The sequence below is a fragment of the Orbicella faveolata genome, unplaced genomic scaffold, assembly GCF_042242905.1.
Source record: "Orbicella faveolata isolate gen_17 unplaced genomic scaffold, um_ofav_v1 contig_14, whole genome shotgun sequence".
Classification (NCBI taxonomy): Eukaryota; Metazoa; Cnidaria; class Anthozoa; order Scleractinia; family Merulinidae; genus Orbicella; species Orbicella faveolata.
The window spans coordinates 21,424,953-21,452,784 of record NW_028301541.1 but is presented as its reverse complement, the minus strand read 5'-3'; the positions used below and the strand labels follow the sequence as shown (position 1 = coordinate 21,452,784).

The following is a 27,832-nucleotide window of genomic DNA, read 5'->3' as shown; positions in this document are numbered from 1 at the left end:
TCCACAAACTATAAATAATTATTCTCAATATCCACCTTAAGACTCTGTAGAAGGGTTAATTAAGGAATTAAAAACCCTAAATGACAGAGAGACCACAAGGTTGTGAGGTATTTTTGTGCTCAAAGTTGAAAACACGCGTTTTAAAACTGTTTAGTGTTTGGCGCCAATTATTGTGCGTTGTGTGACGCGTGTCACGCATCACCGCTTTCTATCTTTATGAAAGAGCCTTATAACTTGTCACGAATTACATTCGCTCATAATTTCCTGCATTAAGGAAGCATCTCTTGATCTGAACGCTATCATCTCCCAGATGTAATTGAAATTCTCCTTAAGAGTCAAGGGCTATACAGAGAAGGTGAGGTCTGACCGTATTTTTAAAAAACTTTTACTAACTTTCAATCGGGCGAATATCTGTAAGTTGTTGAAACTTTATACATAAACAAAGCGTTTATAGCGCATACGAATGGCGAAGTGTTGTAAGATGTTGGTGACTTTTTGATTGGATCCTACAGCTGAAACACGGCGATCAAAACTTTATTAAGTAATTAAACCTTTAGATCCTTATCACTGTCCACAATCCAGCTGAGTTAACGTTTATCCGATTAATTATGAGTTTGCCTCTGGAAATTTGCCGTTGTCAAACGAACGAGAAATTGTTCGTATTAACACTTCTACGGAAATGGACTCGTCAATACCGTCCTTCGACAACCTAGTGACTAGATATCACACGCTTTTTTTACCAGCTCCGTAGGCAGTTCGTAATTTATTACCATTACATAAGCCAGCTAAAAATGGTTCTCCTTCGTGTCATAGACAGCTTCTTGGCAGAGATATACGCATGCGAGAAAGTTTTCACAAAGTTACTTAGTTAAGTATTGTGCTTAAATCGAGCAGATTTTCCTTTTAATTATTTATAAGAAAGTTATAAACTTGTGACATCTTTAATGTATGCAAATTTCCTATGTTTATGTTCTGCTCTGTTTCTCTCGATTTGCGCGCAGACATAATATCACAAATTATCCTGTGTAAATTTAAACCATTTTCTTGAACCGCGTGAGGCATTTAAACTTTATCTTGTTATCTCTGCCATTTCAAAAACTTTAGCAAGGATTTGTAGGTAAAATCAGTCAGGTTCTTTTTTCAATAACCGAGAAATGTCAATCAAAAGCATTTCCAAATCGAAGTAGCTCCCAATCCCTAAACGGCCTTCCCAGGCGATCACCGGTGACGTCATGGGAGACGTAAGCGCTTGACATGAAAATGAAAAGTAGCGAGACGTAGAGACCAAGGAACTAGTAGGCAAGAGTAGAACTTCAAACCATGGTTTACTTAGATAAAAATTCACCAAATATGTGGTAAAGGAACTCGAACCATTACTAGTAAGATATAACATATTTTTACTGAAACACGATACCTGGGCTTTTTCAAACCTTTGGCCGGATTTGGTTTTTGTTTTTGTTTTTTTTCCCAATTCAGAAGCTTACCTTAAATCCTTCACACTGCAATGGAAACAAACTCGAACGGCCCTCTGCTACCTGAGGAGCCTGGTGACGACGGCCAGGAGCCCATCGCCGGCCCACTGCTGCCTGAAGAACCTGGTGACGAAGAGCTGCCTTTGATGACTTTAAGTCCTGACCTGGATCAGCGCCAGCGAGCAAAGGCATTGAGCCAGCTGTCTCTCCAATCACTAGGTAGCGAAAATTATGACGCGGCAGATGCTGGGGATGATGAAGAATCGGTAGGCATGGCAACAGTTTTTAAATAGCAAAATCCTCTCTCTCGTTTTGGTCTGTAATGTCCTTACTGACTTGGTTGGCTTAACGTTAATATGATGATTTGCTCTATAGGATAAATACGAAAACAAAGTGAAACCATTGAAACTGCACCAGGCCTCTTTGACCGGAGACGAGGCTGAAGTCAGACACATATTGAGTAGAGACTGGTAAGGAGTAAATATATCAAAGTAAATGTAGTTTTTACTTAATCATGAAACACGACAGGATTGAGGGTTTATTTTTCATTCCCCAAGGATCACTTGCCGGTTCTTCTCCAGGGTTGAACAGGACAGGACGGGTGCATTTGACAAATATAAATCTTTAATTTATCAAGCTTTTTCTTGTAGCTGCGCGAACGTTGAAATACATCTAACCATATTCTCTCTCCTTTTACTTTTTTTGAGATGTCTTCTCCGATTCGTTTGTTATGGTCGAGAAGCAGACCTGCCTTTTCTGCCTCGCTGCCTTTTAGTTTCATCATGGACCAGTTTCTGTCATAGATGTTAAAATGAAAATAACAGTAATCAATTACTATTAATATTTATTTTTATTACAATGTTTTCTGCACAGATGTGAATCTCGTGGACAAGTCAGGAAGAACTCCAATTCACAATGCCATATTAGGGCGTCACGTGAAAATCATGGAGATGCTCTTGGAGGCTGGGGCTGATACAACTCGTCTGGATGAGAGTCAAGACGCACCGCTTCAAACTGCGGTTCGATCTGGGGACGAGAACCTTGTTGGGGTAGATATCTGACTCAGTAACCTACATGTAAATGGAGCTTAAGGTGTCTCGATACAGTTTTCAGTTCTGGACCATACCAAACATTTTTCAATCAGCTTTCTAACAGTTTTCCCTTAATTAATTGGATCGATACGAAAATTACACCAGTCAGTAGAAATGGATTGAAGTTTGGTATAACACAAGGCAACTGATATTTCCATAGAAACGATAAACAAAGAAATTGAAAATCGGTAACACATGAATTTTGCGCGAATCAAATGTGATATGAAAAAGCAAAGCAAATGCCAACTCCTAAAACTATAGTGTATGGCAAGTAGAATATACAAGAATAAAAAAATAAATGTATGTTTGTTCTCAATGTAAATCGAAATTATACTTTTTGCATCATTGCAGGAAATGGACCGACAGTTGAACACTATTTTTATGACATTGCTTCAAATAATACTAAAATAATGTGTCTTGAAGTTATGTTTTGAAACCATGAAAGTTTCGCTAGTTTTCATTTTTGCGATCTCAGGAACGAGACTTTTTCCTAAGGCCACTCCCATTATAATTTTGAGGTCTTGATTTCTATCATATGAAGTTGTAATTTTTCGTTATTCAGGTTTTTCTTAGACGTGCTTATAGTGACGTAGACATCAGAGGACACAGCTCGCGAACCGCCCTTCACATCGCTGCCGATATGGACAAAGTATCCATCTGTAAATTACTGGTTAGTAACTACATGTCATTCTCCTGCTGATAACAACACGTCCTGGTTGTAAACCGAAAGCCCCTGCTTAATGGCCCCTTCATACACAATAGCTTATTTACTCTTGAATCCTTACCAATTGTGAACTCGAAGATGCTCACAACATGGAAGAAATAGTAATTGCTACCTTGACCTCAAAACCTCCCATGAAATCCTTGTATTATCCGAAGTTGCCGCCCGTATAAGCCCCATGCAGAGGATTTCGTATCACCTCCACCCACCTACAACGTGTTGCATCCCTTAAAATTTGATTTATGCCTATGAAAACTGTTACTTTTCAGCTTTTCAAAAACTCTTTACAAGCACCTACATCGCGGATGTAACCCCACTCTAACCCCTTAATTATAGGGCTACCCCAACCCCTTACGACTCAGTTAGGGTTATTTGGGCTTTATGTTATCATCTTCACCACTCTACCCTCCTAAAAACCTGGGATGATGAACCAAACCCCACTTTAGAACTCCGGATGAAGTTAGGTCATTGGTCAAGGTTATCTGTACGTATCGGGCAGGCAATACTTTTTGTATAACCAGTAGCCAAATGACTTTGGATGTGTGCTTTTGTCTTAGATGGAGCACGGAGCCTCTCCAGACTGCCGTGATGACGAAAAAATGACGCCACTGACGCGTGCTGTTGAAAAAGGATCCAAGAACACAGCGACTTTTCTCTTTGATGATGGTCAGCGGCTTTTATTGTTGTTTGCGATCGATAGACTTAGTGGCTCGCTTATTGACTGACTGCATGCCTGACCGACTGAACGACTGAACGACTGACCGTCCGACCCACTGACCCACTGCCGACAGACTGCCTGACTGACTGACTGACCGACGCAATGACCGAATGACCGACCGACTGACTGAACGTCTGACTGATTGATTCACCTACCGACCGACCGACTCACCGACCGACTGACCGAACGACCGAATGACCGACTGAGCGACTGAATGACTGACTCACTGACTCAATGACTTATTGACTGACCAGCTGACTGACTGACTGACTGACCGACTGACCGACTGACGACTGAATTACTGGCTCACTGACTAACTGAATGACCGACCGAACGAACGCCTGACTCTCTAGCTTTGAATAAACACCCTTTGACAAGAATGATAAATATCCGATTTTTCAATCGCCAAGTATGCAATGCGACATCAATACTCTACATAGGAATAACTGAGACCGACACGACTGCGTCCGATGACAATATATTATTCTTTTTGACAGCTAAGGCAAGGAAGAAAGACATGAAGAAAATACTTTGCAATGTGGATTCTGAGAAAAGCACTCTTCTTCACTTGGCAGTTGAAAGTGGAAACTCTGAGGTTAATAACCGTTTCAAGACAATTTTAAATGATTTTCTTACGACACATAATCTTCTCTAATTAGGCTTGGTGATTTCAATCGTTTTGATTTCAGGTTGTACAACTTTGTCTGGAAAATGGCGCTATCATTCGACAGCCAAAGGTAACCAGTATTACTAAAAATATAAGTTCTTTTAACATTTCCCCGTTAGTTACATTTTACGAAAAATTGTACTTTTATACAGCAAACGTTATATTTATTTGACTAGCTTTACTGAACAACAAACTGACCGATACGACCAAACCCCCACCCACCCACCCACCCACCCACTGACAGACTGACTGACTGGATGAATGAATCAATGAATCAATGAATGAATGACTGTTAGCTTGTTGGGTAGTTGATGGGTAGGTAGGTAGGTCGGCTGGTCGGTTGGTTGGTTGATTGACCAACAAACTGAGCAATACCTCAGCCGACTTCCTGAATGACAGATAGATTTATTCAATCATGCATTTCTCTATTTTTGATGGATTTAGGGTAGTCATGGAATTACCGCATTCCACGAGGCGTGCGCTCAAGGATCTCTGGACATAGTTCAACTCTTCACGTCTAAAGATCCCTCCATTTGTCGAATTACTTTGATTGACAGCCAAGGTTTGACTCCCCTGCACATGGCTGCGCGCAACAACCACTCAGACGTTGTAGAATATCTTTTAGAACAGGTAAATGAAAATGTTCACGGTGTCGCGAGCGACCTAAAACTATGATGGTTCATAAGTGCCAACCAGAACAATTAACTTTTTAATAGTTTTAAAAATAAGATCGTGACTTTTTTGACGCCTTTTTCGTGAATTCTTCCGCACTTGATGGGGTAGAGACCGACATTCCATAATAGTTGTGCTCAGTTTTGTTTTGTTGCGTTGCTTTGCTTTCGTTTGGTTTGGTTTGGTTTGGTTTGGTTGTGTAGTGTTTTGTTCTGTTCTTTGAATTCGCACTATATTGGGGCATCACTCCGGAGAGTACAAGTCGGGTTGCTTGTATTTTGGTTTGTTGTGTTTGGTTGTGTCTTGTTGTGCTGTGTTTTGTTGAGTTGTGTGGTGTCTTGTTCTGTTTTGCCTAATTTTGTTAAAAAGCTCTATATTCTTAAAACTAAATTGGCTTTGTATAATGTTAAAGCTAAATTGGTTAAGTATAATGTTGAAACTAAATTGGTTTTGTATAATGTTTAGGGTGCTTCAGTTGACCCCCGTGACAAACTCTGCCGCACCCCTCTCTTCTTAGCAGCCGCGGAAGGTGGGACAGGGTCTGTTCAAGCGCTGATAACAGCTGGTGCTGACGTCACGGTGAAGGATGTAGATTTGCAATCTTGCGTGAGAGTGGCCGTGGGACACACAGCTACTCTGGAAGTATTACTACAGGTATTAATAATATTTTAATAATGTAATGATATTATTTAACCAAAGAGGGAGAAACTTCCGTAACAGACCTGGTTAAGCCTTGATGTTGCCTGAAATTTAATAAAGACCCCACCCGGGTAGTCACAAATTCTCTAGACGGCTCGATCTATTTCTCAATTCCCAAAAACGGAAGACGTCAGAAACACAATGTACCTATTATTTTGAGGTAAGTTTTAATTCAACACTTTTGTAAAATTTTACCAAGAATATTTTTCTTCTCAGGATCGCACGGCTTTCCGGTTGATAACTGAAAAGGACATCACAGGGTTTGCCCCAGTCCACTACGCGGCAAAACATGGCCATCTTCAGGTAAGAACGATCTAAAGTAATAAGCCGTTTCCGAGTTGGCTTTTGCCTCTGAATCAAAACGAGTCTTCGTGCAAAAAACCATTCATTTGAAAATGTGTTCCACCTAGTGGTTCATTTTCATGCAAATCAAACCCATTTTCAAACGAAAGGTTTTGCACAAGGACTCCTTTTGAAATAGAGGAAAATGGCCAATTGAATTCGGGATTTTAGAAATTTTAGATTTTTGACATTGCTGATGCTTAAGACATCGCCTTGAAAAACTGTCCCAATTTAAATCATTTCAAGGTTGATTTCCACCATCAAAAAGACATTAAAAAGAATCTTGGATATTATAGGTTACTAGAAATACTGTCACCGTAATCATTAAGAACCAAATACATATCATTACCATTGTCTTGTATTAATGCTTGGTATTTTATCATGTTTTGTATCCGACAGGACATCTTAATGTTCATGGATCGAAATAAAGCAGCTACTACTGTGACGTCATATGGACTGGACACAGCACTCCACGCCGCCGCCAGGTAAAAAAGAATTAACTGCGCAGATTTAGAATGCCCAGTCTGCTCTGCACTGCGCTTTCTTCTACAATACAATAAAAACCTGCTTCAGTCAAACACCTTTGTTACAAACGTGTGTTAGTTTTCCTCGCATGAAAGCTCAGTACTTTCTTCTAAAGCTTACGGAGGGGAGAAAAAAGAGAGTAGGAAACGAAAATCCAAGTTAGCGAAAACCGGGAGACACGAGAATGTAATCACGTCATTACAAAATGTATCTTTTAACGAAGGGGGCGCAAACATGAATCGTGAAATTTACATCCCTCCCCCATACCCAATCCCCATCACCGTCCTTAGCTTGTCACTCTCTCCATATAAAAACTTAATTCATTAAGGCCGGTAGGGGGAACACGTATTATTCAATTGTTGTGAACACATCGCTTATTCCAGTTCCTGATCAGAGCCTGTTCTTGCGCACACTAGCGAATACATGGCTTTTATCCTTCAAAATGTACTAATTGTGTTGTGGGCACCTTAAAACCATGGATTTAAGACCACAAAACACACCGTTTTTACACCATAATTTGCTTTTCCTATCTTAGATATGGCTGGCACGAAGTAGTTGGAGCGCTGCTGACTGATCGTAACATTCGTTCCATTAACCTCAAAGACTGTCAAGGAAAGACAGCTCTACACTTCGCATGCGTAAAGGGCACGACCGAGTGGTTGAACTTTTGCTTAATCTTGGTGCCACTGTGGAAAAGTAGGCTTACAGAAATATTAAGGACTGCAGTTATTTAAGATATTTAAAATTTGTGTGCCACTGGGCCCTAGTACCCTTGCTCTCCCAAAAGATGAAATGAGACGAAATTACTTTCATAAACAACTTCTCAAACTTGTTGATAATTCCAATTAAAGGAGCTCAGTCATGGTATTTTGAGTTATCTTGGCCAAGTAAAGAATTAATTTTAAATTAAAGAAAACCGGAAAATGATAGTTTGCTAAGATAGAAAAACACTATAGAGATAATACTATACCGTAAAGTAACAAGGACGGATAAGGATGGAGAAGATTAACGCGGATTACAAACGACGAACTTGAAAAATTTACGCTTAACTTTTCAAGATTCGCACACCGTGACGAAGCTCCTTTAAGTTTCAAGTATCGTGCGTGTTTTTTTTCTTTTTCTTTTTTTTTTTCATTATCAGTATATCTGGTACCTTAGGGTTGCATAATCAATGGGGCATGCAATGTGAGAATTGCATACAAGCAATGCCACCAAGTAAAAATTACAATGAGGTACCTTTCCAGCGCGTTTGCTGCCATAATATTCATAATTTTTTTCAATTGTTTCTTCATTTCGCTTCTTCAAAATGGGGATGACTAACCGACCAATCCACCCCACCCTCCACCTCCCTAAATCCACCCTGAAAGACTTTGATGTTAAGGTATGAGGTGAATGTTTCAGTCTTAATTCCAGGCAAAAATAAAACAAGCTATAATATTTTTGGTGTCAGGGATCATAACGACAGAACAGCCCTCCATATTGCAGCTATAAGAGGATCCAAGAGATGCGTGCAATATATTCTACAACATCACCCTAAGTGTATTAACCTCTTTGACAAAAATCAGGTCAGTAAATCTTTCTTTTGTTACTACTGTTGCATTTTTTGTTTATGTTAAAAGAAACCCGAAACGCGCATCTAAAACACAACGCTTGGACTCCCACCCCCCCCCCCCCCTCCCTACTTTATTTCAACCCTACTCTTAACTATTCTCGTGATACGTGAATTAAGAAGCGAGCCGGGGGCCTTTATTTTATTTTGTTTCGCTTCGTTTTGTTTTGCTTCTGTGTGTGTTGTTATTTTTCGTCCAATACATTATTTCAACTTCTTGTCGTCTTTTCTCCTCTCGCCCAGAACACCGCTCTACATTTAGCCGCCATCCATGATTCTCCTGAAGTTGTATCGTGCTTGCTGTCTTATCCGGACCAGGAGATCCTCTTGAACAATAAGAATCATAATGTTCTGGACGCTGCATTGAATGCTGACAGGAAAAGCGTGTCACTTGCTATAGCCAGTCACGAGAGGTTAGTTAAAGAAAATCACTCATTCGATTCAAGCATCCAGTGTTCTGCGCGTGACAAATCACGTGCGCTACACGTGATCAACACACGTCTATATGTAATTAGTTTCTTGAACTGTGAATCAACATGGGAATTATGTATAGTTTTTGCCTAATCGCTCGTTTTCCATAATTTGCCGCCAAGGGACATTCATTCTCTTTTGACCAAACTGCACTTGTCAGCTCCATATAGGAGCACCTCTCGCGTATAGGGGTCCTTAGATGCGGGTCTTTAGATGTCCTTCTGGGTGGTTCAACTGTATTGAACTGTTGGAGGGACTGACCCCTTAGTATTCTTTGCTATAGTTTAAAGTGCCCACAATTCCAAAACGTTTTTTCGCTCATCTAATTCTACATTTTACCTAATGAACTTCTGCGAAAAAATTTTTCGATTTGGATAAAATGCAATTTTTTTATAAGTTTCTAAAGACGTTCAAATTTGCCGCCATTTTGGTCCACCATTCGCACCAGTCTTGCTTGGTTTGAAGTGAGTCGTGACGTAGGTTCAGGAACACGTGATTTGGGTCATGACTTATCTGACTTGAAAACAAGTGGAAATTTTGCTTCAGAGTTGTCTACATTTAGTTGAAAATGCCTGAAAGGTGCGTTGCCGCTCTTTGTAACAACGTTAATGATCCAGAAAACAACATCAGTCTTCATCGTAGGTTCCTGAACCTACGTCACAGGCATAAGTCTCGTGGCCATTTTGAGCTCGTTATTCTTGTGATCAGCGGCAGGGGTCGACCGCTAGAAAATAGAATTTTGAAATTTGTAAAGATTCGTAAAAAAATTGCATTTTATCCAAATCGAGAAATTTTCTCGCAGAAGCTCATCAGGTGAAATGGAGAATTAGACGAGCGAAAAAAAAGTTTTGACATTATGGGCACTTTAATTCCTGGTACAGACCATCATCCGTTACAAAGTATAGTTGGATCCCGCTAATTCGAACTGCATTATTGCGAACTCAAAACTATTTCTCTTGAATTTTCCCTCCAGTCGTTTACTATCAGCTATTTTGAACGATTTTTCACTCCCCTGAGAGTTCAAAATAGCGGGATTCACTAAACTCTGTAGGGGTAACGACTGCTATATAAAAAATATAAAGATACATTATTTGAGCCTTTCTTGTCTTTATACAGATGGCGTGAAGTGCTGACGTCGTCAGCCCCAGGGCACATGGCAACCATGCAAAAGCTTGTGATAAGGATGCCGGAAGTCGCTACAGTAAGGAGACGTACTGTGTTCTTGCATCTTCATGAAAAGACTTAGTCGTTGTCTGAATTCCAGTGATTAGAGTTTAGAGTTTTCTCTCATCAGTAGAAATCAACTGAACTGTGCCTGTTTTTCGCCTTTCTAGCGATTTATGGATCAGTGTGTTACAAAAGATGGAAACCCCGACAGTGAAGATTACAAAGTAAGTTGTATGTTCAAACACCATGAAGCGTCTAATAACCAAATTAAAAGTGAACTAATTTCTCCTACAAAATCAATATATTTTCAAGTAAACAGACGATGAGAATAAAGAAGATCATCAAAAAGGGGAAATCATTTATGTGCTACCAAATTCTAAGAACTAACATTAAACGACGTGTAGTGAACATAGGTGCCGAGAATGTTTTAAGGTTGTAACATCCTGGAAACAGCACTCCTCTGTGTTACATACGAGCCACTGCGCTCCGCTGTCGAGTCGTTGCTACGACTTCGCCGCTCACTTGTGTGATTCAGATTCAAGCGGGAGATTTAAGCCCGCTCGTTGGCTAAGCTTGTAGATGTAGAAACGATTCTTATACCAAGGAGTCATAAATGACAGTATTTGTTCTATGAGCTTAGATACTTGGACGTGCTTTGTACAGTACGGTATGCCTATTTGTATAGTAGTATAGTTAACCAAAAATCTTTGAAAGTTTGGCTTGTATCACCTATGCTCCTTGCAATCACGAGTAGCGCAGTTAATTCATTCTGTGAGACAAACATGCAGTTTGGAAATTCAATATAGTACTTCGAGCTCTGGCCGAGATCATTACGTTGTGTTCTTGGCGAGGGCACTTCATTCTCACAGTGTCTCTCTCTCTCCACCCAGGAGTATAGATGGGTACCGGTGAATTTAATGCCGGCCTTATGGGCCGTTTGATGACCTGACGCAGATGATTTTTACCTTTTGTTACTTTTTTAACCAGATAACTTACGATTTCACGATGATTCAAGGAGCTCAGAAGCCTGACGAAGACCCTTTGATTTTACTTAAGGTAGGAACATACAAAAATGCGTTTTTTCTTACTATAGTCGAACCTCTCCATGACGACAACCCTTGGGACAGAGGAAAGTGGACATTAAGTGGCAGTTATGGGGAAGTAGGAGCGTAATATGACATCTGCCTTCTTCGGGTTTGCAACATTTTTATTTTTAGAAAATGCTCATTGTGACATGAAAATTGTAACACAATTAAATCATATCAATAAAAACAAAAATAGAGACCAACGAAGCGCGGAACGGATCACGCTTCTTAACCTTTTACAATGCGAACTTTGGGTTTTGTATACACCGTTCGTCAGTCATTGATTAACTGTCTGTGGTCAAGAAGTTATTTTGGGAGTTGAAACGCACTTTAGAGGCCGTTGCCATCGTGGAGAGGTCAGTGAGCGTTGTAGAGACGTTAAAACAAGAGTAAATGTATGGACCGTCTGTAAGAACAGAAAAAAAGACGCCGTTGGAGTGAGGTGGCCGTTAATGGAGGTTCGACTATGTTTTATAGTAAAGTGATAATTATCGTAAATGATTCTGTCTGCTCTTTATCCCAGACAATGATAAAGCATCGTCGCATTAACTGTTTGACTCATCCAGTTTGTTTCGCTGCCATGAACAAAAAATGGTAAGATCATTATTAATGATTATTTCATTTAGCGTGATCTTTAAAGAGGATCTTGTAACACTAGAGACACTATTTTTTAGTTATTCAATCCGAAAAAAAGTTAGCCTATCATTTAGACTGCATGTATATTCTTTCACCAATAACATAGACTGAGCCCCCGATAAGTGGAATCCCTCACCCTTATGACGTCAACGCGACAAAGTTCTATGTGCTAAAGAATGCTTGTGAACTCTTCCAAATGCCTTCCGATTCTTCAACGAAGGTTTAGCGAAAACAGCGTTCGTTCCTCACTGTTATGTTTCGATTAATTTTCTGTTTGTGTTCGTCTTGTGTTTTCTTCTTGAGTGTATGACACCTGTTGAAATTGCTCCATGTCCTTCCCTTCCTCAGGAAGACTTTTGGATGGAAATCATTGACAATCAACCTGGTTGGTTATCTACTCTTTGTCTTTCCGCTGACCGGTCTTGCTGTGTACTCGCGGGCTAATGAGAGGCTTCTTTGTGGTGTGAATGAAACTATACCAAGAAAGGTAACAATATTTGTTATCTTTTCTTGTTTTTTTTTTTTTTTCCGTAGGAAATGTAAAGTTGTACATTTACATTTTCCATGGTTTTCCATGAAAAAAAATTAAAGTAACCCTGGAGACACAGTAGCAGGAGCCAGCAGCAATCGTTGCCTTGCATACGGTGGTTGCGCCCGCAGTACGAGCGGCAGTCAAAACCGAGCTGTCCTACCGAAACGATACGATAATAGTCTTTTTCTTTGAGGCTAACCAATAAAGACAATACTAAAGTTGCTTCGGTCTCTTCTAAAACTTACCTGGAGAGTTCAGGGTTTAATTTTACGAGGAACAAGATATTTTGTTCAAAATAACACAACTATTTTTCTAGCTGCCTGGCGACACTCGACCAACGACGAGCGAGTTGCCGAACGCGGGCGACCCATTTTTGGCACCAAATTGTAATCTTGGAGACACAAAATGTTTAATATTGTTCACTTTTTACAGTCTGTTTCGAAACTAAATATTCATTTTCCTGAATATTCAATGACATCTTCATTGAGAACAGTTGCCTGACCTCAATGTCTTTCTTGTTAATAAGGAGGAACATGCATTTGACAAAACAGTTTTCCCGCCTACTGATTCCTGATTGGCCAATTCAAATTTCAGGCGAACTAGCCGTATGCAATGTGAAGCATTCAGGAAATATTTTACTCAAGTGCTCTGTTTCTCAGCAGATATTGATTGACAAAGATGTGACGATTTTTTATAATTTTTCACATTGTGTACAGGAATACATTGAGACTGATGTGCCGTGTCAATTGAATCGTCTGGTAAGGCACCACCTGGTATAACTTCTTGTGACGTAAATGTTTGTGCAGTAACCCCCACACCTCCTCCAGTAATAACCGTTCAGCGAGCCGTCATATCTGAGTTAACCTTTGTTTGACGTACACCTTGATTACATTAGACACAGGCAGACATGTACCATACAAACCTATTTGCATCTCTTATAATAATTAGAGAAGAGGGTTCCGTACAAAATATAGAACTTGATTATTTGACCTTTGGAATGCAGTATGGGTCTTTGCACAATGATCTTGTTCTTTAACAGCAAATTAAAATTGTGACGATAAAAATAACCACGAGGGCCACTGAAGCTGTCGTTTAACTATAATCGTACCTTAACTAATCGTAGTATCGACTTCGCTTCGTTTCCATGCCAAACGGCAAACTAAAAGTTCAACCCTCTAGATCAGATCGCCATCTTGGATTTTGCCTTCCGAGAACATCCTGGGTACGAGGTTGTTTCTGGAAGTCAGGTGGTGTTAAAAGGCCAGGTAACGAGTGACAGCGATCAAACGCAAAGAAATCAACGACACACGGCATCGAAGTCTTCCAAGAGTTTGAGGCGAAAGTGTGCAAGACTTTTACGTTATGAAAAAAGAAAAAGCGGAAACGAACGATGGCATAAATCAAATTACGAAAGCAATTCAGTGACTTTCGACTTGAAACCAGACTTGAAAACGGGGGATTTCGCGAATTTGCGGCCGTATCGCGAGAGAAAGTTTTGGCGGGAAAGACAGCGGGCGACGCGCGTGTGGTACATTATACCACTGTGGAGACGGTAATGGCAACTTAATAGTTGTATTAAAGAACACGGAATTCTTGACATTGTTTTTTCAATTGTTATTGTTGCTACTGTTTTTGTTTATTGCGATAAATATTTTTTTTTGCAGGAATCTCAGATTATTCAATTTGCAGTCGGGGTTATCACGTTGTCTCACATGATAAAGCAAATCGTTCAGTTCAGACAACAGGTTGGTTTCGACCTCGATCCGTACGTCTTATTCCGATCTTCCTGTCTTCATTGTATGCATCTTTTACTTAATTTGTTTTTTGGTTTACTTTTTTGCCATTTATAAACATATTTATAAAATATCAATGTATATAGCACCGTAGCTAGTAACAAGCAAACCGAGGCACTTACCTGAATCCGGAGACTAACGCAATAACCATGAGGCCAACGCGCCTCCCAACATGGCACTTCTTTATTTCTGTTGTAGGGATTGAAATACCTTTGTTCGTTGACGAATTATCTGGAGTGGGCTGCTTATGGCATGACACTATTTTACGTTGTACCGCCCTGTGACTGTAAGCTGGGATTCAAACAGGAGTTCGGAGCCGTAGCCTTGTTTATCGCATGGATGAACCTAATTTTGTTCCTCAGAAGGTAATGGGCCATTTGTTGTAATAGACCCCCGGTTTTGCCCGAAAGGGGTACGTACGTTTTCAGGCTTGAGGTATATAACATGGTAGGGATTTCACAAGTTGAGGTATATGAAAAGGTAGGGAAATCTGTCATTTAGTCATTTTAAAGGGCCTATAATTAAAATGTTCTCAACAGACGCACCTTATGGCTGTATCATTTCATTTATTAGCCACAATATGAAAATGACAAGCAGGCTTACTTTTAAGCGATTTATTCCTAACATGGACCAGTTATGAAAGTATATGGAAGGGACACCTTTTTAATTAAAGGTGTGCGAGAGGGTTACCATTTTCTGTCAAAATGGTATACAAAAGGTAAGGGGCGGAGCGTCCCCTTGTAGAACTTTGTAGAGGTAATAGACCATTTTCGTATTCTCGGTGTTGGGCTGGAACTAGCTTGCAAATGAGGCTAATGCGTGGATTCGTTTCAAATGCAACTGACATTTCAAAATCTCTTTTCAATGATATTCCCCCGCATGAGCCTCCATTACAAGCCCGTTCCAGTTCAATATCGAGACTACGAATCAGTACGCGGCCTTTTAAGAGCGCATGAACTAGGAGAGTCAAAGAGACGTTGCCCTCGAAGGCTATATTTGTCTCTAATATAACAAACATCGAGAAACTTGTGTTACAGAATTTTTCCCAGTCTGTTGAACAAGGTGCCAGTTTAAGAAATCCTCTTTAAAGTTCCAGACGAGCTCCTTGTATGACTGTACTCATTGCTATTGAAAACAGCCCTGTCTTAGCAATTTTCATGTCTTTTATCACAGGTTTTCCTCGTATGGTCAATATATAATTATGCTTACAACCATGTTTGGCACTCTCTTCAAGGTACGTAATTTCAATTGTTTTCACTTTTTTATGAAGTTGCGAGCAAAGTATATTTTGTTTTCTCTCCTGTTTGTGTACAATGCCGCAAAAAACTGAACAAAGTATCAAATGTTTTTTTCAGGTCCTCCTGTTGTTTTTCTTGTTCGTCATGGCATTCAGCACAACGTTTTTTCTGCTCTTAGATGATGAAACGGTGAGATGCTGTAATCATTATCATATTGGTTCAAGAGTGATCTTAAGTACATCCATGTTTTCTCGTTAATATTAATATTATATCAAAAGCGTAACCAGAACAGATAACATTACATTTCATGTGATAGATGTGAGTCTCCGACACTATAGAGGTTTATTTCTTGTTTTGGTTAAACGTTAAAAACTGCGGTCTTATCAAGCTGGAAGCAGAAAGTCAGAAACTCTGAATAACGAAAACAGAGCGGTTTCCAATCTGTCAATGAATCCACTTCACTTACGTAAAGTTGTTTTACACTCTCACTCACTGACGTTTTCTATGGCAGGTTTTCAAAAAAAAAAAACTGTTTCATGATACGTTTACAATCATTTAAGCCTTTTTACTTAGCTTACAGTTACTGGTTAACGGTTAACATTACTTACCTGCGTATATAAAAATGTCAAATACGCGCCATTTTAAAGACGCCGTGTTACAACATCTCTCTTCGGTTTGAACAAAAACCTGCACGCATGCACACAACGTTAAACACAATTGTTATCATTTTCAGGAGACCTACTCAACTTTTCCGTATTCCATGATGACCATATTTGTGATGACGCTCGGTGAACTCAACTACGCCGACACGTTTATGCCGTGGGGTAAACTGGAATACGCAACGCTGACGAATATCCTGTTCTTTTTGTTTGTGCTGGGAATGCCCATCATTCTTATGAACATGTTGGTAAGTAACATTCCTAGATGATGATCTCAAATTTCGAGTCTATGGAGGACAAAATTCATTAATTGTGCCCATTTAAACCCTCTGTACCCCAGTATGATGTACAATGTGCCTCTAAATACCAGAAAATCAGAATCCGTTAAGTGTTCAAAAACTCATTTATTTAAAATGATCTTCGCAGCGCAGACCATTTAAGGATTTAGCTTTTATATCTATATTTAAGGAAGTTTTTAATATTAATGTAATTCGACTATTCGCGTCTCTATTTTAGGTTTTTAACTTTCATTTAATTGTACATTTGTATTCATAGTAGTTCATTTTTCATTAGGTTTGTAATTTTATTTTCCGAGGGCCACAAACTTTAGCTATTAAGTGCTTACCCACCTTAAATCAAGTCTCTATAAATCACAAATGGCTATATATTGTTATGTTTTTACGTCCAAAACAACGGAAGCTACAACTATAAATATTTTTGTGGCAGCTACGTACTACGCCACTACAGGTCAAAATATCGCGAGAGCTATGGGAATCATTTACATATTCATTCGTGAACATGTATTCTATTTTTTCATGTGATTTCCAGGTCGGTCTCGCAGTGGGAGATATTGACAAGATTCAAGTCAATGCGTTGATTGATCGCTACGTCATGCAGGTAGAACAACCCAGACTACAATGGGAACACGATTCCTCAGAATACCCAGAGCAATTAATAAGCACTTATAATGACTGACCCGGTGAGTTTTGTTTCCCCGAGACCCTCAATGCTTCGCGCGGGACAGTCATAAAGTATTTTGTTATGCTCGCTTCCAACTGAAAACTGGAAAAAAATATTTGCTTGGCGTCGGCTGGCTCACAAATTTTGCCGCGGCTTCAAGGTGAACGACCTGATCACTAAGCTCGATTTCCGCCGCTTTCTCGAGTGCGGTCTACGTTCCTCGAGGAGCGCGGACTCCTTTCCCGAACAGCGGCTGGTAATCGAGCCTACCTGATCACGTGCGAGTCGAATGTTCAAGTTGTTTTTCTCTAAGGAGTTAGTCAGTTGTATTCGCCCTTTAGGGAGTCAGGGAGTTTTGACCCATGACATGTGACACATTCTACAACAATCGGAAAACGTATTTGAATTTGGAGGTATAACAAATTTATTTTAACCATAGACAAATCTAATTTTAACAAATAAGTACAGACAGTAAGTTGAATAATGGTTCTTTATTTTCTCTCTTTTCACCTTTCAGGTCGAGATGGTTTTAGATATGGAGGAAACAGTCCCTGAATCTTTTGCTAAGAGAGCAAATGTTACAAAACACGTGGAATATCCAAACAGGGATGCATCCAAGGTATTTTAATTCACCTTTATTCAAGTTCTTATTTAACTTCTTTAATACACCTCTTCATGTTCGCAATTAGTTGGTCACCCCTTAATAAAAATAGGACGGTCCACTGACTTAGGTTGGGAGATGTTCGCTTCTGATCTGTGACTGAACTTCTAGCTAGAGGCGAGGGCTCTCTCCACTGCGCCATCCTTACTCCCCTGCTCTTCTGGTGTCCTAAGCATGCATGTATAGTAATTTTGAACCGTTCGCTTAGCTGTATCATCCTTGATCCCAAAACGTTACGATCCATTTTGACCAGGATATCACCTTCTGCAAACATAAGCTATTTGCGCTGGCCACTAAAGAGAAAATGTTAGACTTGTGATGTTATTTTTTATATCAGCTCTATGAGCAGCTTTTAGGCTTTAGTCGACCAACAGAAGAAGAAGAGGAAGATTATTCAACCCCAGAGCTCCCTCCTGAATTTCAGCCGCTCCTGGACAGAATGGAAGAGCAGGAGAACAGGTACGAGTGTGTGCTATGCACCGTGAAGAACGCATTAGGGAGATGTGTACGTTATTGATTTATTTTAGGCCAGTGAGACTTGAGACCCCGGGGTATACTCTACAACGTCTTATCGGGGAGGCTTCGCTTTGAGGTCCAACCCCTTACCCTTTTGTATAGCATTTACAAAGAAAAGGTACTCCTTTCTCATACCTTTAATTTAGAAAAAGTACCCATTTGCCCCCCCCCCCCCCCCACATACTTTCATAACTGGCCCGTATCGTGAATAAATTGCCAAAAAAAGGAAATCTTTTTGTCATTTTCATGTAGTGCCTAATAAATGAAATGACACAGCCATGAGATGCGTCTATTCGAAATATTTTAATTAAAGGCCCTTTAGAATAACTAAATGACAGATTTCCCTACCCTTTCATATACCTCAACTTGTGAAATCTCTACCCATTTATGAACCTGAGGCCTGAAAAATGTACCCCTTTCAGACGGGAGCCTCCCCGTATAGGCCATTATAGGGAGTATCCCCCGGGGACTTGAGACTGCCGTTGATCAGTCGCTTTTCACGTAATGTAACAGACAAGTCTTTTTCAACTAGTATGGTTTATTGAAAAAGTAATGGTGAAACTCCAATCAGTGTCCTGTCTTTTCGAGTCCAAAAAATTTGATGACGCTTCACGGGATTACAAAATCCTTGAGCATTTCGTCTGAATACGTTGGTCAAAAAGCTATCATTAAAATTCCATTGCCGCGGCTTGCAATTGGACGTTCGAGACTTACACAACTGAGCAAAAGCTGTGAAAATAAAACCTCACACATTCTCGTCTCCAGAGTCCTTTATGTGTCTCTTAGTCGGTAGGGCCTTGTCACGAGACAGAGCGCTTCGTTTCTCGTGCCAAGACCCCACCGGCTAAGAGACGCGGAATGGGCCACGGAGACGAGAATGAACTCAATTACAATATGCGCATATACTTCTTGAATTTAACTACAACCTTATTATTTCTGATAAACGAGTATTAAAAGATCTTGGGAGACAGCTAGATTAAAGTTACTCAGAACAACTTAAAACTATTCGAGAAGAGAAGACTGACATATATCTGGACGGGAAAAATGGTTGGCAATAGGGCTTAGGTGAATAAAAGATAGATTTAAATAAAACCTAACAGTAGCAGGCTAAATAATAACCTTTTTTGCGGTTCACCTTGCAGAATCAAAGGAATATATGAGCTGTTGGGAGAACAAGCAAAACTTCTCCAAACGATTAGTCAACAGAAACAAGCTGAGGAGGAGACTCGACAGGCACCAACTAAAATCTTAGGAAAAATGTCAAGTAAACTGATCCCCAGTTTCAAGTTTTAGACTGTTCAAGATCAGAGTCTCCTTTTAAACTTCATGGAGAGTTTTTCAATCGAGTATTATCCCATAGTTTTTGTCCTTTCATTTTGTGAATGCGCAACTTTTTTCCCAGGCCTTTGCCCTTTTACCAATTTCTAAGTTAAAAGCCTCGTATGCACCATCTAGGCTAGCTAGCAAGCTTAAAGGATGTTTTCATAAGACTTTGTTGCTAAGAAACCCCTATCCTAGCCCCTAAGGTGATATATATCGTTACAGCGATAAGCCGAAGATCGAAAGAAGCTGATCTTTCTTGAATTAAACAGTACAGATCTTCAGCTGAACAGTTTTAGATTTCTGATCCAAGCCACCACTGTGTGGTAGAATGAGGTTTCTCCGTGCACTTGTGCTGCGGGTTGATAACGTTATAAAAACCAAAATTATCTTCGTTCGTTACTGCACCAGACCCCGGATTCCATTGACAGCGGTTTAGTCCGCTCCAGTATGAGTCTGTGTGCATATGCTGGTTATCTCTTTGAACCAGCATTCCCGTGCAATTGGAGCAGCTTATTCCACGGACTGATATGAACTCGTATCTCCTGCATTGGTCTTGATTGACAAATGTGAGAATATCTGTTTCTAGAAGAGACGCACGTGCGTAGTCAGTGAAATTGAGGCCTGATGGGAAGTCGCATGTCACGCGCCAGTGCGTCGAGTTGTCCCGGATGTTAACCATAGTTTGGTTAGACAATCGAAAGTTGCTCCAATTAAAATTTCTCTCGTTTTGGGTAAAGTTGTAATAAAATGGTTGATTTCGATAAAGTGCCTTGTTTGCCAGAGAGAACGATTCAATCAGAGTCCAGGCTTTTCCAGCTTCAGAATCAAAGTCACAATAAGTCTGAATAGTGTCATTAAGGCCATAAACACCCGAGAGAGATCCTGGTTTCAACTTTATGTAAGCTTGGCACGAGCTTACTTCTGGGTGAAATATCTCGCATCGCTTTCCCTGGTAGTGATTTGGGCATGCGCAGGCGTACCGTTCTCTGACGTCATCACATTTTTCCATGCATGTGCCGCCATGAAGGCAAGGTTTTGATTTACAGCAACCATTTAAACAGCTGTGAGCTCCCTAGAAATGATCATAGCATAATTGCCAAAATCAGGATAAAATATCGAGGATGAGGATGAGCCCCACATTTCCCTATTATAGGCTCATTGGAGTGCTACCGTATTTTCACCCCATTTCAGGTGTAACTCAGAAGGTATTGCTGGTTTTCAGTGTCACTCAATTCAAAATAGATCAAAATAAAAATCAAAACCGGTCAATTGATAAAGTCCAGAATCTGGGAAATGAAAGAAGGTAAATATGCAAAGCCTCTCGCCAAAATTCTGGTCACAGCAATTTTTCTTATGCGAGATATGCGGAGAAATTTTTTACCCAAATTTATAGAGATTTGTATGGAGACGCCATGCTGGTGCCCATCCGTATGGGCACCAACATGGCGGCCGGAAACCAACAGAAACATCCGTCAATGAGTTTTGCTACAAAAGCGTGAATTTATCCCTCGAGGAACTCTAAAACATTAAAATAATACTTTTTCTAAGACATGAACTGTTCAGATAGCCAAGTTCCCCGAAATAAGTCACTTTTTTAACCATCATGACAACTCCCTAGGCCGTCATGTAAATGCCGCGTCACGCAAAAGCTTAGAAATTCAAGCGTAGTGTATTACAAAACCAAGAACTCATTCGGAGCGAAAATTTGCCTGAATGTTAGTTTTCAGCTGCTCTTATACATCATTAAAGTAAAATCTCAGGAAGATCAATAGTTTTGTAGTTCGAATTTTGGTGACGTCATATGAAAACCAGCTATTGCTTATTTTACAGGTATTTATTCACATTTTATCGAATCCATAGTATTTTCTTTTTTACCTAACATATTTTAGACCAGCATGATACCTAAATAGCAAAACACTAAAATCATAAGGTTTGGGGTAACACGTACTTAACTGAACCTCTTGAAGGGAATTTTCCTCTTTCCAGCCCCCCGAGGCAGGACAAATGACATAAGTAAATCGACGTTAATGTTGCAGTTCCTAGGGAGTAATGCTTTAATTATCCCGACAAACACAAGCAATAAACACGCGTTCTATGGCGTAAAACGGGGAACACCGCTCCGTAATCGGCGTGACAGACGAACTTCCATTGCGTGACCAAATGCCAAACTTATCTCCCCAGCGGTTAATTCTGCACTGGACCGGACAAGTCGGCGAGGCCAAAAGCTTGCGCGTCCTAGTAGCGTAACTCTAAACGGCACTACGAGCTGACCTCCGGTCAGCATCGTGCTAGAGTGTAGACAGTTCTCAAGCCTTACTTATCTCCCCAGCACTACGAGCCGACTCCGCCGGCACGTGCTGGATCGGACAAGAAGAGGCATAAAAGAGCGTTAAATAGCGCCACTAAATTAGCGAAAACGAAGCTTGGGGAAGTCGCTGCAAGACTTAACCGATAGCGTGGCACGAGAGGTGAACCCCAGTTTATTATTTATATTAATGAACAACGACAATAAACCTCCAAAGGGAGGGAAGGGTGGGAGTTACAATTTCGAGGGCTAACTAAAATTGACAATAGTGATATAACGAGCGAATGATGCTAAAGTCCAAGCTAAGCCTCTTTTATAGGTAGACTGATGTCTAGGTTTAAACCAATATAAAGTCGTGTACCATGAAACGTACAGAGTTCATGCGGCCTTGAACGAAACAAGAATGGGGCTATTTAAAAGACTAGCCATACAAAAAGCATGATATAGTTAAACCGGACGTTGTTGCAACATGTATACGTGAAAGGCTATTGTGAATATTGTTTAAACTAGACAAGAAAGACTTCTATAATGTTCTAACGCGTAACAATTCTATTGCGTTACGTTTAACAACAGTAAGCTAGTGACTGTACGTAAACAGCGTCACGCTCCATTAACTGCGCTTTAACGATTGACTTTAAAGCTTTATTTATGTGAGACATGGTCATGGAGGTATGTCAACTCACCTTAAGAACTGACTGTTGCATGCTGAATATAAGAGTTCCTTGTCTATTAACCAGGTCTTCGGCCGCGCCATGCTGGTTCGTATCCAACAGTTCACACGTATTTTGTGTTACTTGAAATGTCACGCAATCACAATCTTTCGCGCAGTGACGGAAACACACCCAAGGGTCGGAGTCATTTACAGAGTGAATTGTGTGTTTCTCTATGGCGATATTCTTGGTGAACATGTTGTGGACATAGAGAAGTGGTGTTACAATGTTATCCTTCATCGTGATTGACAGAACAAAAGTCACGCAAGCGAACCAGAAAGCCGGCGAGTTCACAGGCATCGTGCACTGAAAACAGTCAGTAAACTGCTATAATTAACCCTCATAAACATATACTGAGCACGTAAAAGACGCAGATAAAAATATTTTTAAGTTAGTTGACCTTCTTCTACGTTTAAAAACGGTTAGTATACTGAAACAGTTTAAGAAATCATAGAAAACTCGAAATTGTCTCCAGCTAGTAAAAATGACGCATAAACGTGTATGTTGAAGTAACTTTTGATCTCAATTCAGGCTTTATTTCTACTCTATGTAGTTCGTTTCCTACGGGTTGGTTAACTTCTAATTAATCCCTACTCAATATATGCTATTTAGAAAAATCCGTAACTAACCCGAAGAGAGTGAACCACTATAGTTGAAATCAAAAATGAACGGAGATCAAAAATTAACTACAATATGTAAGTAAGCAAACTTAGTCAAGAAGCCCGCTACAAGCTAGAGGGAGACCCATTTCATACCAAAATTTCCTGAATAAGGTTGCAGTCACAGAGAAGTTAAGCGTTTTGGAAATCTGGTCAAAATCAGTCTCCGGTGTTCCTAGACATTTACATATATATAAGATCGTTTACCAACGCAACAGCTAGAATTCTCAACTGATTTACTGACACTTTGTAAGATTTTTCTGCGTGCAAATGCCATTTTTTGAAGAGCTTGTCGAATTTCTAGGTCTGTAAATAAAATAACCTACCTTTCAGTAGCAATGGCTTATGTATATTGGTCAAAGTAAGCTCACATGGGATGTTAAAGGGCGATTTTTTTTTCACGATAATGAAGACGGCAGATGTTTATTTTACAATATTATCAGTCAACGTTCTGATTGTAATAAATTGCTGCCAAACTTGAATTTTTTATTGTCTTAATTACAAAAAGCTCAAGCTATTCTATCAGTCGCTTTCCGGCCTTTTTCTTAGAAGAAAGGGTAATTATAAATGCATTGTAAGTGTTAATTGTGGGTTGGACAAACTGAAAAAACTAGATCTTTATTTCTGACGAGAATCGATGTTAAACGACATTCGTTTTCCAGTGCTCATTCCAACATAATTTAATTTGTGAAACGAATCAAAAATGGGATTTTAATAAACAAAATGTAAAAATTAGCTCCTTTTAATATTGCTTTATTTTTTGTCACTGACTTTCTAAAGGGAAATTGAAAACACCTTGTGAACAAAATTGATTTCAACGGCTGGGTGACTTCAATCAGCCCAAAACCATATAAGGTTCAGGAAAACAGAATCACCATAGCAACACAACCCCGAGATCATTCTCGTCATTGTTATATGCACTTTTAGAAGCCAAGTCTCTTCGGAATATATTTTTATCTATTTTCGAATAACGCAGAATTCGTTGCAATGATGATTGTCTCGGAATTTCACGATTTAGAAATTCGACTCTTGCTTTCATTTCGCGGTTCAATGCCTTAATAGTGGTCAAAAAACGTTAATAAACGAGGTTTAGTTTGTCGGTTTTCTATGCTTAATGCATCAACCGCTGATTTTAACCCGTCGTTTTAAAAATGGAAGGAATGAGGTGCATCAAACAACCACACATTTTCGGCCTTTTTGACGAATTTTTTAAGCCCGTGTTGTTACCACTCTCTCGTCCGCAAAAGTTTCATTTTTCGGGGGCACCGGAGAGTCCGCTGAGCGATGTGAGTGCAGTTTCAGGGCTACGTAGCTACGACTTTGCATCTGCAATCACCTCGCCTATCGGATTTCTATAACAAACGTTTTAACATCTATAGAGGAGAAAGTTGTTGCTATTAGCCTGTCAGGAACGAGTTTGCTATTCAGAGAAAGACCACTGACTCAAATTTTGTTCTTTTTTAGAAAATAAAAGAAGCTGCTCGATTGTTTGTAAATTTCAAATCCTCAAAAGTGCGCTCGCTGTGATTTAGTAGAAGCTTGTTGTATGCATCAAATTCGAAAAGTTTTTCACACATGCACATCACACACATGGTTCTTTCGTGGTGTTATTATAAATGCCTGCAATTTCCAAAGTTTGTAAATTCTGCACGCAATGACGATGCTGCTTATTAACGAATCAGATTATTAGACAAAAGAAGCAGGCAATATCTCAAAATCAACTTGACAAGAGGTGGGCAAATATCAACCCTTTGGTCAATCAGTGCTGCTTAAATATTTTAGAATGCGCCGATCGAGTTTTTCTAGTAACGACACATTTCAGATAAGTTATTGGCTGAAAATAGACCACAAAAAAGACGATACTTGCCAACGGTAGAAGACCCCTACTAAACGTTATCTACGTAATTCTATAACTAGCGCTTTTAACTCACCCCTTATTTTCTCAGCTTTGAAGACGTGGTAACTGTAAATCCCGCTTCAAGAGTTGGCAAATTTACAACAACGACAAGCTACCTCCGATAAAATTGGCGCGCTCTCGCTTACAATAAAAAGAGCAAACTTGCTTGAAACATAATAAGTATAAAATCGAGTCTCTTCTGAACATGAACGGTTATATCTTCTGTGTAGGGTGGAAAATAAAACCGTATACCTCTCACAAGCTCTTTCAGTCTCGATTTTTTATTTTTGCACCCAATCGTGTGACAACTGTGGGCAGGTGTATTTATTTTGCAAAAGGTTTTTGCGGAAATAGGCTACTCTGCAAAGGAAATGAAATCATCAAGAGAGGAAGCAAAACCAAAATGGAGGCAGAGGACGTGGTCAAGCAGTTCTGAATTGCTGTTGAGGCGTAAAATATGAAAGAAAGAGCTATGAAAGATCATTTCTCTGTAAGTTTTCGATCTTAACAAATACAAAGGAAATTTGACATTAATTTTTTTCGAATAAAACTCATTTCCATCAAACTAATTTTCGATTATTGACAAGACATTTAGCAAGCAGAAATTCCCTTCACTTTCAATTTTGCCGCGTAGTTTCTCAAATCGGAATATGTCATTTTCGTGCTTTCCTTTTGCGTCTAAAACCAACAGCATCAAATTTGACAATCAGCACATCGCTCAAAGCTCCAGTTTTAACAACATTTATCAATTTTCATTTAATCAATTCGCTATCACATGCAAGGAAGAACTTGACAGCCCGTAAATATTGACGCAACCTTGTTAGAAGGCCTTTCCAAATACTATGTCAGGGCTTAGAAATCTCAAAAAACGAAAAAAATAGCTTGCTAAGGTAGAAACATTTCTAAAGAGGTATTATTACTTGTCCGGCCAAAAGTCTTTTAATTTAGGCAAGGTTGGATTGAAATGGATTAAAAAAATACAATTTACAGAAGCTGAATTTTCCAATTTAGGAATCAATTGATCTAGATCATGATAAAAGCCAACTTGTAAAATAATTAAGCTTCGGTTGCTGCCCTATCAAGATTGTACCCTAAGCCCGCATCCCCATTGACCAGCGGTCGGATCATATCCATATTATTAGTTCAGGTGAGAGCGGAAAAACGTAATAAGCATGGGCGAGTTTTGGCTGTAACAAAAAAAAACTACGAACTTTATATGCTTTCCCATAAGCAGCAACATTTTAACGTCACTAATGGAAAGTTGGTGTATCTTTTTTTTTTGTGGGGAATCAATTCATATCCATATTATTAGTTCAGGTGAGAGCGGAAAAACGTAATAAGCATGGGCGAGTTTTGGCTGTAACAAAAAAAAACTACGAACTTTATATGCTTTCCCATAAGCAGCAACATTTTAACGTCACTAATGGAAAGTTGGTGTATCTTTTTTTTTTGTGGGGAATCAATTCATATCCATATTATTAGTTCAGGTGAGAGCGGAAAAACGTAATAAGCATGGGCGAGTTTTGGCTGTAACAAAAAAAAACTACGAACTTTATATGCTTTCCCATAAGCAGCAACATTTTAACGTCACTAATGGAAAGTTGGTGTATCTTTTTTTTTTGTGGGGAATCAATTCATATCCATATTATTAGTTCAGGTGAGAGCGGAAAAACGTAATAAGCATGCGCGAGTTTTAGCTGTAACAAAAAAAACTACGAACTTTATATGCTTTCCCATAAGCAGCAACATTTTAACGTCACTAATGGAAAGTTGGTGTATCTTTTTTTTTGTGGGGAATCAATTTTTTTCGGACAAAATCAACTTAAAGATGACTTTTTTTTCCCACGGTATACAAGAAATTTCGGTGCGAAGACACATTTTTCCACAAACACTCTTTACATATTGCATCCATATAAGCTCATATAAGCAACCCACTGAATATATAAGCATAGGGCCTCTCAGCAGGCAGGGGGAGCCTTGTTTTCTTAACAGCGAAATGCCAAAAAAAATTCTTGCTTGTCCAAGTATAAATACATCGACCGAACGACACCTTCGCGTACCTTATTACAGCCCACCGCTCTTTCCAGCCTTGGCAAATTGCGAACTTTTCCAGCTTCCATTATTACCTGAGCCCTCAAGTTACGCTAGGAAATCGCAGAAAGCTGCGCAGTACGTTTTTCCGCCCTGAATATTCACAGCGTTTGCTTCTTTTAACGTGCACCAGTACTTTGTTTTCATCAAACTCTTAGGCTAGCGAATTCTAGCTCTGCAAGGTTTAAAAAGTCATTTCCAACAGAAAGAGACAAAATTGCATGTAAGTAACACGGTGTAACCCAAGGGCGGGCGATAAGTTATATACACGCAACAATGTCGTAATCGGACTCCACAACTCAGGCCCCATTTATAAGGTCTCGGGTACCCGAGACAACCCTCCCCCCCCCCCCCCCCCCCGCCACTCGAGTTTACCCTGGCCGAGGTAACTTTTAGCTTATTTCTTTGCAAAATTCAACCAACCGTTTACATTAGGATCGCGAGCCCGTCTCGGGGGTTCAAGACAACTCGGATGGGCGAGTTGTCTCGCCTCGGCAGGTAGGGTAACCCTGGCAAGCGGGACAACTTTTCTTCATATAAACGCTTTGATTCGCCTAACCGGGACAACGCTCGGCGTGGTGAGTGTCACGTAATGCCTAGATTTATGATTTAA

At 39.8% G+C, this 27,832-nt stretch overlaps 3 protein-coding genes across 4 annotated transcripts; 2 read left to right on the top strand and 1 right to left on the bottom strand.

The window, feature by feature from the left end:
* The first annotated feature begins 202 nt into the window (after nt 1–202).
* On the top strand, nt 203–2,400 carry LOC149114499 (uncharacterized). The gene is made up of 4 exons (XM_089287070.1): nt 203–355; nt 1,477–1,738; nt 1,848–1,942; nt 2,346–2,400. Coding segments are annotated over exons 2-4 (330 nt in total). The 5' UTR covers nt 203–355; nt 1,477–1,504; the 3' UTR covers nt 2,347–2,400.
* Nucleotides 2,401–7,531: 5,131 nt separating this feature from the next.
* Nucleotides 7,532–19,844, top strand: LOC110062199 (transient receptor potential cation channel subfamily A member 1-like). 2 transcript variants are annotated; one of them, XM_089287065.1, is made up of 18 exons: nt 7,532–7,603; nt 8,358–8,472; nt 8,760–8,929; nt 10,104–10,188; nt 10,322–10,378; nt 11,142–11,210; nt 11,763–11,833; nt 12,224–12,362; nt 13,124–13,165; nt 14,072–14,152; nt 14,399–14,565; nt 15,374–15,434; nt 15,556–15,627; nt 16,172–16,345; nt 16,926–16,994; nt 17,575–17,676; nt 18,056–18,177; nt 19,377–19,844. In XM_089287065.1, the coding sequence occupies exons 1-18, from the start codon at nt 7,542–7,544 to the stop codon at nt 19,525–19,527; spliced, it is 1,809 nt and encodes a 602-aa protein (XP_089143191.1). In that variant the 5' UTR covers nt 7,532–7,541; the 3' UTR covers nt 19,528–19,844. The 2 variants fall into 2 exon arrangements, with proteins under 2 accessions (XP_089143191.1, XP_089143192.1); XM_089287066.1 differs by lacking the exon at nt 7,532–7,603 and having other exon boundaries at nt 7,617–8,472.
* Nucleotides 18,755–25,429, bottom strand: LOC149114498 (uncharacterized). The gene is made up of 3 exons (XM_089287067.1): nt 25,163–25,429; nt 22,546–22,878; nt 18,755–20,629 (listed from the first exon to the last, which is right to left on the bottom strand). The coding sequence occupies exons 2-3, from the start codon at nt 22,870–22,872 to the stop codon at nt 19,850–19,852; spliced, it is 1,107 nt and encodes a 368-aa protein (XP_089143193.1). The 5' UTR covers nt 22,873–22,878; nt 25,163–25,429; the 3' UTR covers nt 18,755–19,849.
* Nucleotides 25,430–27,832: the final 2,403 nt, after the last annotated feature.

Coding starts and splice junctions, on each gene's coding strand:
- LOC149114498 (XM_089287067.1), bottom strand. CDS start 22,872: ATGCCTGTGAACTCGCCGGCTTTCTGGTTCGCTTGCGTGACTTTTGTT. Junction 20,630..22,545: donor TGCAACAGTCAGTTCTTAAG/GTGAGTTGACAT, acceptor GATCATTTCTAG/GGAGCTCACAGCTGTTTAAA.
- LOC110062199 (XM_089287066.1), top strand. CDS start 8,281: ATGTTAAGGTATGAGGTGAATGTTTCAGTCTTAATTCCAGGCAAAAAT. Junction 11,834..12,223: donor GCTGCCATGAACAAAAAATG/GTAAGATCATTA, acceptor TCCCTTCCTCAG/GAAGACTTTTGGATGGAAAT. Junction 16,346..16,925: donor TCATTCTTATGAACATGTTG/GTAAGTAACATT, acceptor TGTGATTTCCAG/GTCGGTCTCGCAGTGGGAGA.
- LOC149114499 (XM_089287070.1), top strand. CDS start 1,505: ATGGAAACAAACTCGAACGGCCCTCTGCTACCTGAGGAGCCTGGTGAC. Junction 1,739..1,847: donor CTGGGGATGATGAAGAATCG/GTAGGCATGGCA, acceptor TTTGCTCTATAG/GATAAATACGAAAACAAAGT.